At 57.8% G+C, this 12,971-nt stretch overlaps 1 protein-coding gene across 1 annotated transcript; it reads left to right on the forward strand.

Moving 5' to 3' along the window:
- Nucleotides 1-3,339: 3,339 nt before the first annotated feature.
- On the forward strand, nucleotides 3,340-12,142 carry LOC141546319 (uncharacterized). Its single transcript, XM_074274057.1, has 6 exons — nucleotides 3,340-3,523; nucleotides 7,078-7,186; nucleotides 7,842-7,967; nucleotides 9,188-9,299; nucleotides 10,353-10,426; nucleotides 11,292-12,142. The coding sequence occupies exons 1-6, from the start codon at nucleotides 3,341-3,343 to the stop codon at nucleotides 11,654-11,656; spliced, it is 969 nt and encodes a 322-aa protein (XP_074130158.1). The 5' UTR covers nucleotide 3,340; the 3' UTR covers nucleotides 11,657-12,142.
- Nucleotides 12,143-12,971: the final 829 nt, after the last annotated feature.

Below are 12,971 nucleotides of genomic sequence, written 5' to 3' on the forward strand. Positions count from 1 at the left end.
TGGCCAAGGTCCATCTCTTAGGTGCCCGCCTGCCAAGAGGGGCCACTGCCCACTTAGTGGGGCACAGGAAGCCATCGTACCCGAGAGTGCGTCTCTGGCTCAGGACCCCTAGCCCACCACCTCCTGACAGAGCGCGCTCCTTTACTAAAAGTCTGTATGTGTGACGATTGCTTGCAGTTTTGCTCTGCCAAAATAGAGCATTACAACAATTTTTCATTTACTCGTAAGTCCCGGCGCCGAGCAAATTGTCAGCGGCTCCGAGGGCCCGTTTATCCGGTCCTGGGTCTGAAATCTCGGGAATTAAATCCTTTGTACAATTGTCAATAACTTCATCAGGCATTCGTAGGAAAACCAGAAAAGACTCGAGTAAAGCAAATTCCGGCCTTGATTGGCTCCCCAAAACGGACGCTTCGTTTTGCAGCCTGCGGCTCCGACATCTCTGACGAAACCGGGCAGAGAGGCCCTGCCCCAGTCCTCTGCCCTTAGCTTATGCCTTAAATTAAGACTAAAAAGCGGAAAGCAAGGGGCAGCGGGGGGCTCAGGACACAGAGCAGCAGCCCTGGAGTCTCTGAGGTTAATGCCCTCCTCACGCATTTACTGCTGTATGACCCCCGGCAAGTCCCTGAACCCGGGGGAAAAAAATCAAAATTAAAACATGAAACACGGCTTCCATCAGCTTGGGGGGAAGAGCGAGGTGGGGGAGCTGTGGTTGTAAGGGAGGGGGACGGGGCTCCCACCTAGGTTGAGGAAGAACTGAGGAAAGGCCAGGGGAAACGGTCTGAGAAAGCAAGATTTGGCCAAGAGATTGGAGGGGAGAATGATTGAAAGCATTGGGGGGGGGGGCCGGAAGAGTCCCTAAGAGGGGGAGGGGGTGTGAAAGCATGGGGGGGGTTCTAGGGGCAGAAAAGCAGCCCCTGGGCCTTGCACATGCACCGGACCTCCTTCACAACTCCCTGACCCTGGGCTCCGAACTGCTGGTCCTGCAGGCACCGGCTCAGGGGCCAGCGCCAGCTCACGAGGGCAGGACAGCCCCCTTGGCGGCTGTCCCGGCTTCCTAACTCGCCAGCCCCCAGCTCTAACGGGGCGGAGGCCGGCCTGGGCACGGGTGCGGGGCCCCGGGGAGATGGCTTCTCCCGAGAGGCAGGCACCCTGAGGGATCCCGGTTCAGGGACTGAAAATAACATGGGGGGGACAGCGAAGGTCGCCCACGTCCTTTGGGAGCCAGTCTCAGAGAAGAGGAAATCCAGCATGGCGGGCGGGGGTCCTTGTCTGTCGATGACAGCAGAATGGGGGCGGTGCCCAGGGGTGCTGGGCCCGCAGGTGGAGGAGGGCAGCCCGGGCCGGGCAATGGGATGAGCAAAGGGGGTGGGGGGGCCAGGCTGGCCTGGGGTGGGCCGGAGTGCCAGGATGGCCCGCGTAGGCTCCCTTCGGAGGCTCTGGGCAGGCCGGGCTTTGTTACAGCAGAGGGGCAGCCTCACAACTGGGAAAAGGAGCCAGGGTGGGGTTTCTCCCTAAGAAGCGAGGAACCCCTCAGTCCCAGAGCTCCAGAGCTCCAGACCCGCCCTGGAGGGCGCCAGGGACCCCCGGGGAGCCGGCCCGTTGTCCCAGGCCCCTCCTCTTCAGGCATTCTGAGGTAAGGGCCCCCCCTTCCAGAAACATCCCGGTTAGAGCTGGAGGCAAAAGGCGACAGGGAGAGAGGGCAGGTGCTTCTCTGGGCCGCAGCCGGGCCCCTGTCGGGGACTTGGGGCCCAGTGAGGGAGGGAGGAGCAGGAGCCTCTTGGCCCCAAACCCTGCCAGAGTGGGGGGGCTCCAGGAGTCAGCTGGCCCCCATCCCCCCCAGATGCTCTCCCCTCGAGTCCACACCCCGTGACTGAGGAAGGAAGGGGAGGAGAGCCCCGGGAGGCTCCCCACGGCGGGCCTGGCACCCGCAGGACCCAGCCCAGAGCCGAGGCTGTCCGCCACAGCGGGCCGAAGCGTCCCTGCTGGGGAAAGCTGAACACCCAGAGTGGGGGCCCAGGCTCGGGAAGTGGCGGCCCAGGACGCGGACGGGCTGCCCGCTGGGGTTCCCTCCACTCAGCCCCGCGCCGGGGGCCGCGGGAACTCTGGGCGATGGCAGCGCCAGGGAGCCTCCTCGGCCCGACGCCCTTCCGGCCCGGCTAACCCTATGCTAAGAGGGCGTCTGGAGGTCAGTGGTCAGAGCCGAGGAGGGGGCCCTTCCAGGCCTGCCCCCCCCCCACAAAAGGAGGAAAGACCCAGTGAGTGTGCCCGGGCGGGAGGGAGCCAGGAACAGAGGGCAGAACATCACGGGGCGCCGCGCAGCAACGCCCTGCCCGCTGTCTGGGGGATGGATGGATGGGGGGGGCAGGCCTGGCTCCTCCTCCTGACCACTGCCCCAGCTTCCACCCACACGCTCAGACACACAGGCCCACGGCTGGCACTGGAGGGCTGGGCATGGAGTGACGCACCGGGCGTCTCTTCCCCATCTCTCCCCTTTCCCCCTCTCAGTCCCGTCTGTTCCCCTTCCCTCCTCTTCATTTTCCTCGGTTTCTTTCTCTTGTTCTTTCTCTGTATGTCTCTAGGTCTCTGTCTCTCACTGTCTCTGTCTCTGTCTCTCACTGTCTGTCTCTGTCTCCACCCCCTTTCCCTTTCTTCCTGCTCTCTTCCTGGCCTGTTACAGATTTGAGCCGAAGTGCCAACGAGCTTCTCGCGGAAGGGAGGGCGGCGGGCAGCGCTGGCGCCCCGGGCCGCCCGGCGGAATCCCGGGGAAAGCGGCCGGGCTCTCCAGGGGCCTCAGACCCTGCGCGGCCGCCAAGCCCGCGGCCGCAGCCCCGGGGATGGAGAAGCTGCAGCAAAGTCGGGGGGAGGGGGATGGAGGAGGGGAGAAAGGGGGAAGGGTGGGACGGGAAAGCGGGGTTGGAGACCCGTGGTCAAGGGGCGCCCTGAAAGCATCGGGCCACCCTCGGCCTGTTCGGTTCGGCCCCAAACCCGCCCTCCCCGACGTGAGGACCTCCGCAGGGCAGAGAAAGCGGTGTCCGGGCAGGTTGCATGGCGGGCTTCTCTCCCGGCCGGTCCACTCGATGGTTCAGAGGAGGTTCGACCCGGACAAAGACCCCAGCCCCGGGCTCCCGCCGCCCCCCTCGCCCACTGCCCCGCCCCCTCCGGGACGGCCGCCCCAGGCCCGGGCTCCCGCCGCCCCCCTCGCCCGCTGCCCCGCCCTCTCCGGGAACCATTCTCCTTCCCAGGCCCGGAGCAGCTCTGCTTGGCTGAGGCGGCAGTGGAATGGCCCTGCCTCGAGCTCCGGGCCCCACGTGGGCTCCTAGCTCCGCCTCCAGCTCCTCCTATGTCTATAAGTAGCTGGCACTCCGCTGCGGGACTGGCATTACTGCTATGCCCTTGTCCCGGCAGAGCCCCAGCCGGCGTCATGGCCAGAGAAGTCCCAGAGCCCCGGGGGCGTCCCAACTTGTACCGAGCCTCAGCTATGATCCTGGCCCTAGCGTGCATCCTGGCCCCGGCCACGGCCCAGGTGAGTCCTCCCCGGCCTTGCCCAGGCTCCCTCCGCCCGACGGCTGCCGAGGCTTCCCCGGTACTCGCTCGGAGAGTGCCAGGCTCCTCAGGGGAGGCCGAGAGGCCCCTAGCCCCAGCCTCCCGGAGGCCGTGCCACCTGTGTGTGCGCGCGCGCCTCGCCCGCCCCACGGCTGCCTTCAGGGGACCCTCGGACCGACCCGGGCCACCTGGAGGCTCCCTCCCCCTCTCCCCCTCCTCCCCCTCCAGTGCGAGGGTATTTGGCGCCGGGCGGGGCATCTGTAGGTATGTGGTGCTCCGGCCCCGGCCTTGGGGGTCTAAGTAAAGGAATGGAGCAACCTGGAGGCTGCCTCCTCTTCCTCCTCCTCCCTGTGTGTGTGAGAGAGAGTGTATGAGTGTGTGTGAGTGTGTCTGTGTATGTGTGTGTGCGCGCGCGCGCCATTGCCAAACCACTGCCTGCTTCACTCCACTGCCTTCAGGAGGACCCCGGGCGGGGGCGGACCGGCCACCTGGAGGCTCCCTCCCCCCCTCCCCCTCCTCCCCTCCTCCCCTCCCCTCCCCCTGCACTGGGGCAGGGGGGCGCAGGCATGTTCCGCCAGCCCCGGGGCTCGCCACCACCCGGTCTGCTGGGGCGCCGGGAGAACTCTGAGCAAATACTTCACGCTTCTCTGAATGGGACTCCCCTTCCTCTCGCTGCCTCTTGTACCCTTAGTACTTCATGCAAATTCTGTTTGGTTGTTGGGGGGATTTGCAACTTTGTGACGCTATTTTTTTTTCTTTTTTTTTAAATTAATTTTTATAATTTTAACATTTTTTGACAGTACATAGGCATAGGAAATTTTTTTTTTTTTACAACATTATCCCTTGTACTCCCTTCTGTTCCAAGTTTTTCCCCTCCTTCCCTCCACCCCCTCCCCTAGATGGCAGGCATTCCCATACATATTAAATATCTTATAGTATATCCTAGGTACAATATAAATGTGCAGAACCGAATTTTGTTGTGTGGTTGTTGCAGAGGAAGAATTGGATTTGGAAGGTAAAAATAATCTGGGAAGAGAAACAAACAAAAAATGTTCACAGTCTACACTCATTTCCCAGAGTTCCTTCTCTGGGTGTAGCTGATTCTGTCTGTCATTGATCAATTGGAACTGGATTAGCTCTTCTCTGTGTCGAAGATACCCACTTCCATCAGAATCCATCCTCGTTCAGTATCATCGTTGAAATATACAATGATCTTCTGGTTCTGCTCATTTCACTCAGCATCAGTTGATGTAAGTCTCTCCAGGCCTCTCTGTATTCCTCCTGCTGGTCATTTCTTTTTTTTTTTTTTTTTTTTTTTTTTTCTTTCTTTTTTTTTAATTATTTTTTAAATTTTATAATTATTTTTTTTTAATTATTTTTTATTATATATATATATATATTTTATAATATTATCCCTTGTATTCATTTTTCCAAATTACCCCCCCTCCCTCTATTCCCTCCCCCCGACGACAGGCAATACCATACATTTTACATGTGTTACAATATAGTCTAGGTACAATACATGTGTGTGAATATCATTTTCTTGTTGCACAATAAACATTAGAATCCGAAGGTACATGCAACCTGGGCAGACAGATATTAGTGCTAACAATTTACATTCCCCTCCCAGTGTTTCTTCTCTGGGTGTAGCTACCTCTGTCCATCATTGATCAACTGGAAGTGAGTTGGATCTTCTTTATGTTGAAGATTTCCACTTCCATCAGAATACATCCTCATACAGTATTGTTGTTGAAGGGTACAGCGATCTTCTGGTTCTGCTCATTTCACTCAGCATCAGTTGATGTCAGTCTCCCCAGGCCTCTCTGTATTCCTCCTGCTGGTCATTTCTTACAGAACAATAATATTCCATAACCTTCATATACCACAATTTACCCAACCATTCTCCAATTGATGGGCATCCATTCATCTTCCAGTTTCTAGCTACAACAAAAAGAGCTGCCACAAACATTTTGGCACATATATGTCTCTTTCCGCTCTTTAGTATTTCTTTGGGATATAATCCCAGTAGTAGCGCTGCTGGGTCAAAGGGTATGCACAGTTTGATAACTTTTTGGGCATAATTCCAGATTGCTCTCCAGAATGGCTGGATTTTTTCACAACTCCACCCTGCTGGTCATTTCTTATAGAGCCATAGTATTCCATAACATTCATATACCATAATTTACCCAACCATTCTCCAATGGATGGACATCCATTCATTTTCCAGTTTCTGGCCACTACAAAAAGGGCTGCCACAACAAACATTTTGGCACATACAGGACCCTTTCCGCTCTTTAGTATTTCTTTGGGATATAAGCCCAGGAGTAGCACTGCTGGGTCAAAGGGTACGCACATTTTGATAACTTTTGGGGCAGAGTTCCACATTGCTCTAAGAATGGCTGGATTCTTTCACAACTCCACCCACAGTGATGTGACACTATTTTTAATTGGCATTTTGCTGATTGTGATTTTTGAAATAAGCCATGCCATGGATGGCAGGTAGGGATCATTTTGGCTCCTTTTTGCCGACCTTCATGTCTCGAGGCAAGGTCCCGAGCCTTTCTCCCCTCCTGACTGCTCTGGGCCCGGCAGATAGAGAAAGTTAAGGGACCCTGAGACTTGGAGAGCTGAACCAACCTTGTTCTACAGTGACACCTGGTGGACACAATGAGAACAAACAGGCTGAGCTTCCCTTGCTAGAATCCCCCAGGGAGTAAATGGCTGGGCTGGAACCCAGCTGGTCCTGGCTTTTCCCGCTGCCTCCCGCCCTGTTCTTCCCTGTCCTCTGCCCCATGTCCCTGGGGTCCCGGTACCGGAGAGCTGGAGCATGTTCCGGGGCGAACGATTCTCTCCCAGTCTTCTCTGAAACAAGAGATAGGAAGGGAAGCTTTGTTTAAAACAACTTTAGATGATGTAAACTACTTGGGAGCCTACCTGCTGAGGCAGGGTCAGGAACTCTACGAACACAGCTCAGAACACTGTCCCCACACAGCGTCAGAGCTAATCAGCTGCAAGGGGAGCAAGTGCTCGTGGGGGGCCGAGCAAATATAACAAAGATGCCGATGCTACCCCAATCGGTGCGCCCGCTTAGTGCCGCACCCCGCAAACCCCAAGTTCTCTCACAGAGCTAGGAAAAATAACAACAAAGTTCATCCAAGAATTTCAAGGGAGTTAATGAAAAAGTACCAGTGAAGGCGCCTCGCTGGGCCAGCCCTAAAACTATTATAAAGCAGCGGCATCAGAGCAATTTGGTACTGGCTAAGAAACAGAGTAGTCGATCAGTGAATAAGGCAGGTTCATCGGACAGAAGAGCCGCTGCCTAGAGCAATCTAGTGTTTGACAAACCCAGAGACCCGGCTTTGGGGATAGGAACTCACTATTTGACAAGAACTGCTGGGAAAATTGGACCCTAGTGGGCAGAAACTAGGCACTGACCCACACCTCACACCCTGTACCCAGATAAGGTCGAAATGGGTTCACGATTCAAGCATAAATTAAAAATGGATTCGAAGAAGTTATTTTGCCTCTTTCCAGGATGTGATAACATCGGAGTCAACCCAGAAGAAGCCAGGGCCGGAGGTGACCTGTGACCCTGAAGAGATGTACAGACATGAGAATCACTGCTGCTTCTACTGCCCTCCTGGTGAGAGGCTCCTCCCACAGCTTAACCATTCCCTCCCCACCCCCATTCTTGGGGCCCAAGGTCTGCAGCTGAGTCCCCCCCCCCCCACTTCCCCTCCCAGGTTTCAATAGATTCAAAAACCTGACCGGGCTGGGTTGTCTCTAGGCAATTCTCTAGGGCCCTGTCCCTTCTTCTCCACTGGGAGTGGTCTGGGATGAATCAGCTCCGCTATCCCCCCTCCAGGCCAGCCTGTGTGTGTATGATTGTCAGTGTATGTGATTGTGGGTCTGTGTGTGTGTGTGTGTGTGTGTGTGTGTGTGTGTGTGTGTGTGTGTGTGTCAATATGTTGCTTAAGAACTGAACACTCCATAAGAAGCCGGAGAAAATACAGGGGAGCTGATGGAGGGTATGGCCAGTAGAGGCTGGAGAGCTTCCTGCTGAATGAATGGCAAGAACAAAGGTGTTGGAGGGACTTCTGGGTAATTGGAAAGAGCTGGGCTGGATACAAACTGAGGGAAAAGCAGCTCCCTGCCTTCTCTTCCGGGGTGAGGGCCTGTGGAGGTGGAGTACTGCGTGCGCTGAGATGGGAACCTGCTCCTGGGGCACCAGGAGGCACTTTGTCCCGGAGTCTCGGGAGCTCTGGGGCCTCTTCAGCCTCTGTTGTCTCCTTGCCCAGGCACCCTGGTCACCCAGCCCTGCACCTCTCAGGGCACTTTGGGAGTCTGTGACGAATGCCCGCTTGGAGAATACTCGCCCCCAAACAGCCGGGACCACTGCACCCCGTGTACCCGCTGCAAAGAAGGTCAGTGTGGGGCTGAGCTGGACAGCCACGAGCTTCCAGGAGCAGAGACCGGCTCAGGGCCCCCAGACCCCTCATCCCCCATCAGAGGAGGGCCTTGGTGGCAGAGCACCGTCCCAGCGTTGCACCCCAAGCCACAGGCCCCAGTGTGAGGGAGCAGGGTGGAAGCTGGGGCCGCAGCCAGGAGGAGGAGCCAGGCCTGGGCCCCCAGATTCATTCCCCGGACACCCTGTCAATGCCTTGCTGCGAGGCGCCCCGTGGAGGACCGTGATGTTCTGCCCCCTATTCCTGGCTCCCTCTCGCCCGGTCACACTCACTGGGTCTTTCCTCCTTTTGTGGGAGGAGTGAAGGGCCCCAGGCCTAGAAGGGCCCCCTCCTCGGCTCCGACCACTGACCTTCCTGGCCTCCTTTAAGTCCCAGCCAAGACCCTTCCTCCTACAGGGAGCTTTCCTCCCCCTTAAAGGTTTCTTATTTCTCCTCCAACTGCTTGTAAACACCGGCTCTCCTGTATGGTGGGCAGCTCCTAGAGGCTGGGGGGCTATCAGGAAGACCCGAGTTCAAGTGCAGCCTCATGCAGGGCCTGGCTGGGGGACCCCGGACCAATCCCTTGGCCCTGTTTCCCTCAGTTTCCCCATCTGCAAAGGGAGCTGGAGAAGGCCCTGGCAGACCCCTCCAGAGTCTCTGCCAAGAGAAGCCCAAAGGCACCGGGGGAGACGGGGCTGAAGCAGGGACCGAACAAAGGCCCCCAGGGGCTGCAAGCTCCTCCAAGGCGGGGGCTCCCTTTGGCCTCTGTGTATCTCCTCTGCTTGGCACACAGTAGGTGCCCAATAAGTGTTTCTGAAGTTGGGGTGAAGGTGGGAAGAGGAGCTGATCTCTCCCCGATCTGCCCTGGTGGGCAGGGGACCCCGGGCCGTGGGGCAGGGCCTCTCTCTGTCGGGCAGTAGTAGCGGTGATAATGACAGCAAGAGTAAACTCAGAGCGACATCATCTTTAAGGCTCATAAAGCACAAAGACTCCTTTGCTTCTTGGGAAAACTGAGGCACACAGAAGGGCCCAGGGGGGCCTGGTTCGGAAGCTCCTGGGGCTGACTGAGCCCGAGCCTTCCTGATTCTGGCTCTAGAGCTTCCTGGGCATGACCCCCCTTCCCGCCGGCTCCTCTGGGAATGGCATCTGGCCATCGGCCCCTCGCGTTACCTTGACCCCAGTCTCTCCCTTTCTGGCAGACCAAGAGATGCGGGCTCCGTGTTACAAGGAGACCGACGCCCAGTGTCGCTGTAAAGCCGGCCACTACTGTGAGGGGCCGGACTGTGCCACGTGCCGGCCCTGCAGGCCAAGGTGGGGCTGTGACCCAAAACCCGAGGGCTTCTGGGGGCCTGACAGGGATGGGGCTGCGGGAGGGAGGCAGGGCCCGAGCTGAGTCTTGAAGCACTGGGGGGAGGGAAGGGGGGATTACTGATCATCTAATGACATCTAAAAGTAGTTATGTGGGGGGAGACTTGTGATAGGAGCAACCAATCAGATGGAAGGATCAGAGACAGTCTGCTCTGATTGGGTAGTTTGGAGGGGCTTCTCAGTAATTTAGGGCTGGGGTGAACCCTGGAGAGCTATCAGAAGCAGAGAGAATGCCCATTATCTGGGAGCAGAAAGGATGGAAGGAGAGCGGGGAGCCCCAAAGGCGGCCTCTCCAGGGGCAAGGGAAGGACTGGGAAGGGAACAAGCGCTAATCTGCATCTTGTCTCCACCTCCAAGAGCCCCGGGCTGAGGGGGGAGGGCTGAGGGCAGAGGGAAGGGCAGGCCGCTCTTCCTACCTGGGGGCTCCCACTGAGTCACAACTTCTGGCCCGAAGCTCCTCCCTTGGCTGGAGCAGAGGGACCGAGGGGTGGCCCCAGGGAGCCCATCATGGAACGGGGCTACAGTGAAAAGCCAGGACTCTCCGAGGCAAAGGGAGGGAGCCCTGGTTGGCTCTGACTGTGCCAGGCTCTGTGCCAAGGACAGCACTTCTAGCTGAGGGGCAGAAGGGAGGGACAGCAGGAGGCCGGGAGGCCTGGCTCCAAGAGATGCAGAGGCCCCGGGCCGGCTCAGGAGGTCTGTGCCAGCCAGAGAAGCCTGGGGTGGAGCTGAGGGGAGGGGGCTGCCAGAGTGGGGTCTGCAGAATCCATCTGGGGACTCCTGAAGGGCCCCGCCATGCTGACGGGCCCGGCTCGCACCCAGCACCCGGGATCGGGACGAGCAAAGGGCAGAAGTTGAGAGACCTCCCTTTGTCCCTGGGTGCAAGGGCAGCTTGGCTCCGGGCTCCCGGGGCATGGGGGAGGCAGCAGCGGGGCTGCCTGGGTCCCGTCCTGCCATGATCACCCAAGGTCCTGAGGCTTCCCTCTTTTCTGGTTCCAGGTGCCCAGAGGGAGAAGAGCTTCTCCAAGGATGCACTGACACAGCTGACATAGTGTGTGAGGCCCCTACAACAGGTGAGGGGGCCGGGAAGCAGGCTCTTCTCTGTGAGAAGGGGCATGGGTGTCCCGGCGGCCCTGCAGGTGGTCGGGAAGAGGTCCAGAGTGCGGCTGGCCTCAGGGCTCTCCTGGGCTGGGCAGAGCCCCCAGCCTCAGTCTACTTGGCCCACCCCAAGAATCCCCAAAGCTCAGAGCAAGAAGGCCCTCAGGGCGCCCAGCTCATCCTACGCCTGAATGAGGGGGGAGCCTCCCCAAGTGCCCTGGAAGGCCCCGGAGCTGGAGGAAGCCCCCTGGGTCATCCCAGCCAGAGGTTTCCCCACCAGCCGGCTGCCAAAGCTCATATCCAGATTCCCAGTGTCAGGGGCAGGACTTGAGCTGGCTCCTGCCCCCAGAGAGAGACTCCCTCAGGGAGGGGCATCGGAGCTGGCAGGCTGGCCTGTAGGGGAAAGAAAGCTCTTGGGCCCCACCCAGAGGCAAAGAGCCGCTGCAGGCCGGGGGCCAGTTAACACCCCCCATCCGCACCCCCTGCCTCTGAGGGAGCTGCCCAAGTCCCAGCGGGTGTGGCCAGGCCTTGCCATCTGGAGCCTCTTCTCCCTGGGCTTGGGTGTCTGGGTCACATTAGGAGATGACCCAATGATGGAGCTGGGGGTCCAGTCCCACCCCTTTCCCACCCCACGGCCCCCCCAAGGTCCCATTAGAAGAGAAGGAAGATTTGAATCCAGGTCTCTGGACTATAGTTCAAGGCTCTTTCCTGGCCCCGGTGACCTGTTCTTTCTCGTCCTGCCCGGTATCACTGTCAGAGGTGGGAGGGAGGGGAGGTTGCCTCAGGATGGGTGGGCTCCTCGCTTCCCCTCGGGGGCTCATTCTATGCCTTCCCTTGTAGGAGGCACTGGCAAGTCATACCTTTGTTTTCTGCTTCTGCTTCTGCCTCTGATCCTCATCATTTTAAGAGTCAGGAAGTGGAAGTTTTCAGGAACAAAGTCATCCCAAGCAGTTCCTGTTAATGGGCAGGTCAATTCTCCGAGATCCTCCGCAGCATCTGAAGGAGTTGCAGGGCGGCCTTTGCTGACAGAGGTGTTGGAGACTGAGATAAATGGGAGGCACGGGGAAGAGGAGGGAGGTCAGATGACAACGGCCTCTCAGTCAGGGAGGTCAGAGAACAGCAACGGCCTCCCAGTCTCCTTGTCTCAGCCTCTCACAGGAGGAAATCCATTCTGGGTTGGATCTCCAGCAGCCACTGGCAGGTGACTCCCATGTATTCTGGGCCGCTCCCCGGGCTCCTGAAGGACAGCTCCAGAGGGAGGAGGCCTGAGGACTGAATGGGGATCACTGCATAGCATTTTCACCTTTTTTTGTCGGTTGTTTGCTGCTCCTTCCTTTTCCCTCTCCATTTTGCTTTGATTTTTCTTGCGCTACAATGAATGTTTACAAGAACTGCTAAGAGCCCGCCAGCTGTGCCAGGGGCTCCTGCTCCTCCTCCCAAAGTCCTCACTGGTGCTACAAGTCCTAGAAGGGCCGGGCTTTTCCATTGGGTTCACAGCCAGGTGCTGGGCTGGGACCCAGCTACCCCTCTCCCCAAACATTTGCCCTTTTCTCTGTGTTGCCTTTTCCCTCCAGCTTTAACCAGGTGGTTCTGGAGGGTCTTACCTCAAAAGGCTCAAAGAGGAATAGTGTGCAATTAAATGGATTATTTATGCAATTAAATATATCTGAGTGTCAGTGTCTTCACGTGAATTACTTTGCGATCATTTGTTTCCTTATTTCCACATGAGGCACTTTGTGTTCACGGCCCTCTGTACACGCTGTTTGGCCTCCCTCCCTGTCACTTCATTCTGCTTGCGCTCATTGTTTCTGTACCAGCCGCTCGCCGAGTCTGGCAGCTTCCCCGACGCCGCGGGTGACATTCCCACACCAGTCCCACGCTCACCTTGTGCTGCGGCCCGGACTCTGGTGTGAGCAGGGCTCGGCCGGCCCCGGGTGCAGGCGCTGAGCAGGGCCACTCCTCATCTAAGCCCTGTTCTCCCCATTCAGAGACTGGGGGCTCACGAGACGCCCCCCTCACTTCGCGTGGCTGAATCATTGCCAAGGTCATCAGTCTAGGGAGTGTTGGGGAAGTGGAGGCACGTGGCCAAGCCTGGCCTTTCCAACCCTGAACTGTGCTCAATAGTAGTCCTGGGACATCTGTCATCTTCGAATGACATCTGTCAACCGAAGCAGGGGGCCTAGTAGGGAGGCCCCTCTGCAGTCCTCCTGCTGGTCTTTTCTTACGCAGCAGTAGTGTTCCCTTACCCTCATACACCATCACTCAGTCAGCCCTTCCCTCTTTGGATCCCATCCAGTTCTAGATTAATGTCACCGGTTCTTCCTCATTAATTCTCAGTTCCAGTTCACTTGAAGCACTGGAGACTCCAGAATCCCGGCTTGGGGCCAGAATTTGCCCGCTCTGCTGTCTCGAATCACGAGCTCCCCCATCTCACTGGCGTGTGCCCCTCCAAGCCCCAACCTAGTATCACGGGGGCTATGTGAGCGAAGCCGTACTGACCTGCTTCTGGGACCCACTGGA

This window comes from Sminthopsis crassicaudata, chromosome 6 (genome assembly GCF_048593235.1).
Source record: "Sminthopsis crassicaudata isolate SCR6 chromosome 6, ASM4859323v1, whole genome shotgun sequence".
Lineage (NCBI taxonomy): Eukaryota > Metazoa > Chordata > Mammalia > Dasyuromorphia > Dasyuridae > Sminthopsis > Sminthopsis crassicaudata.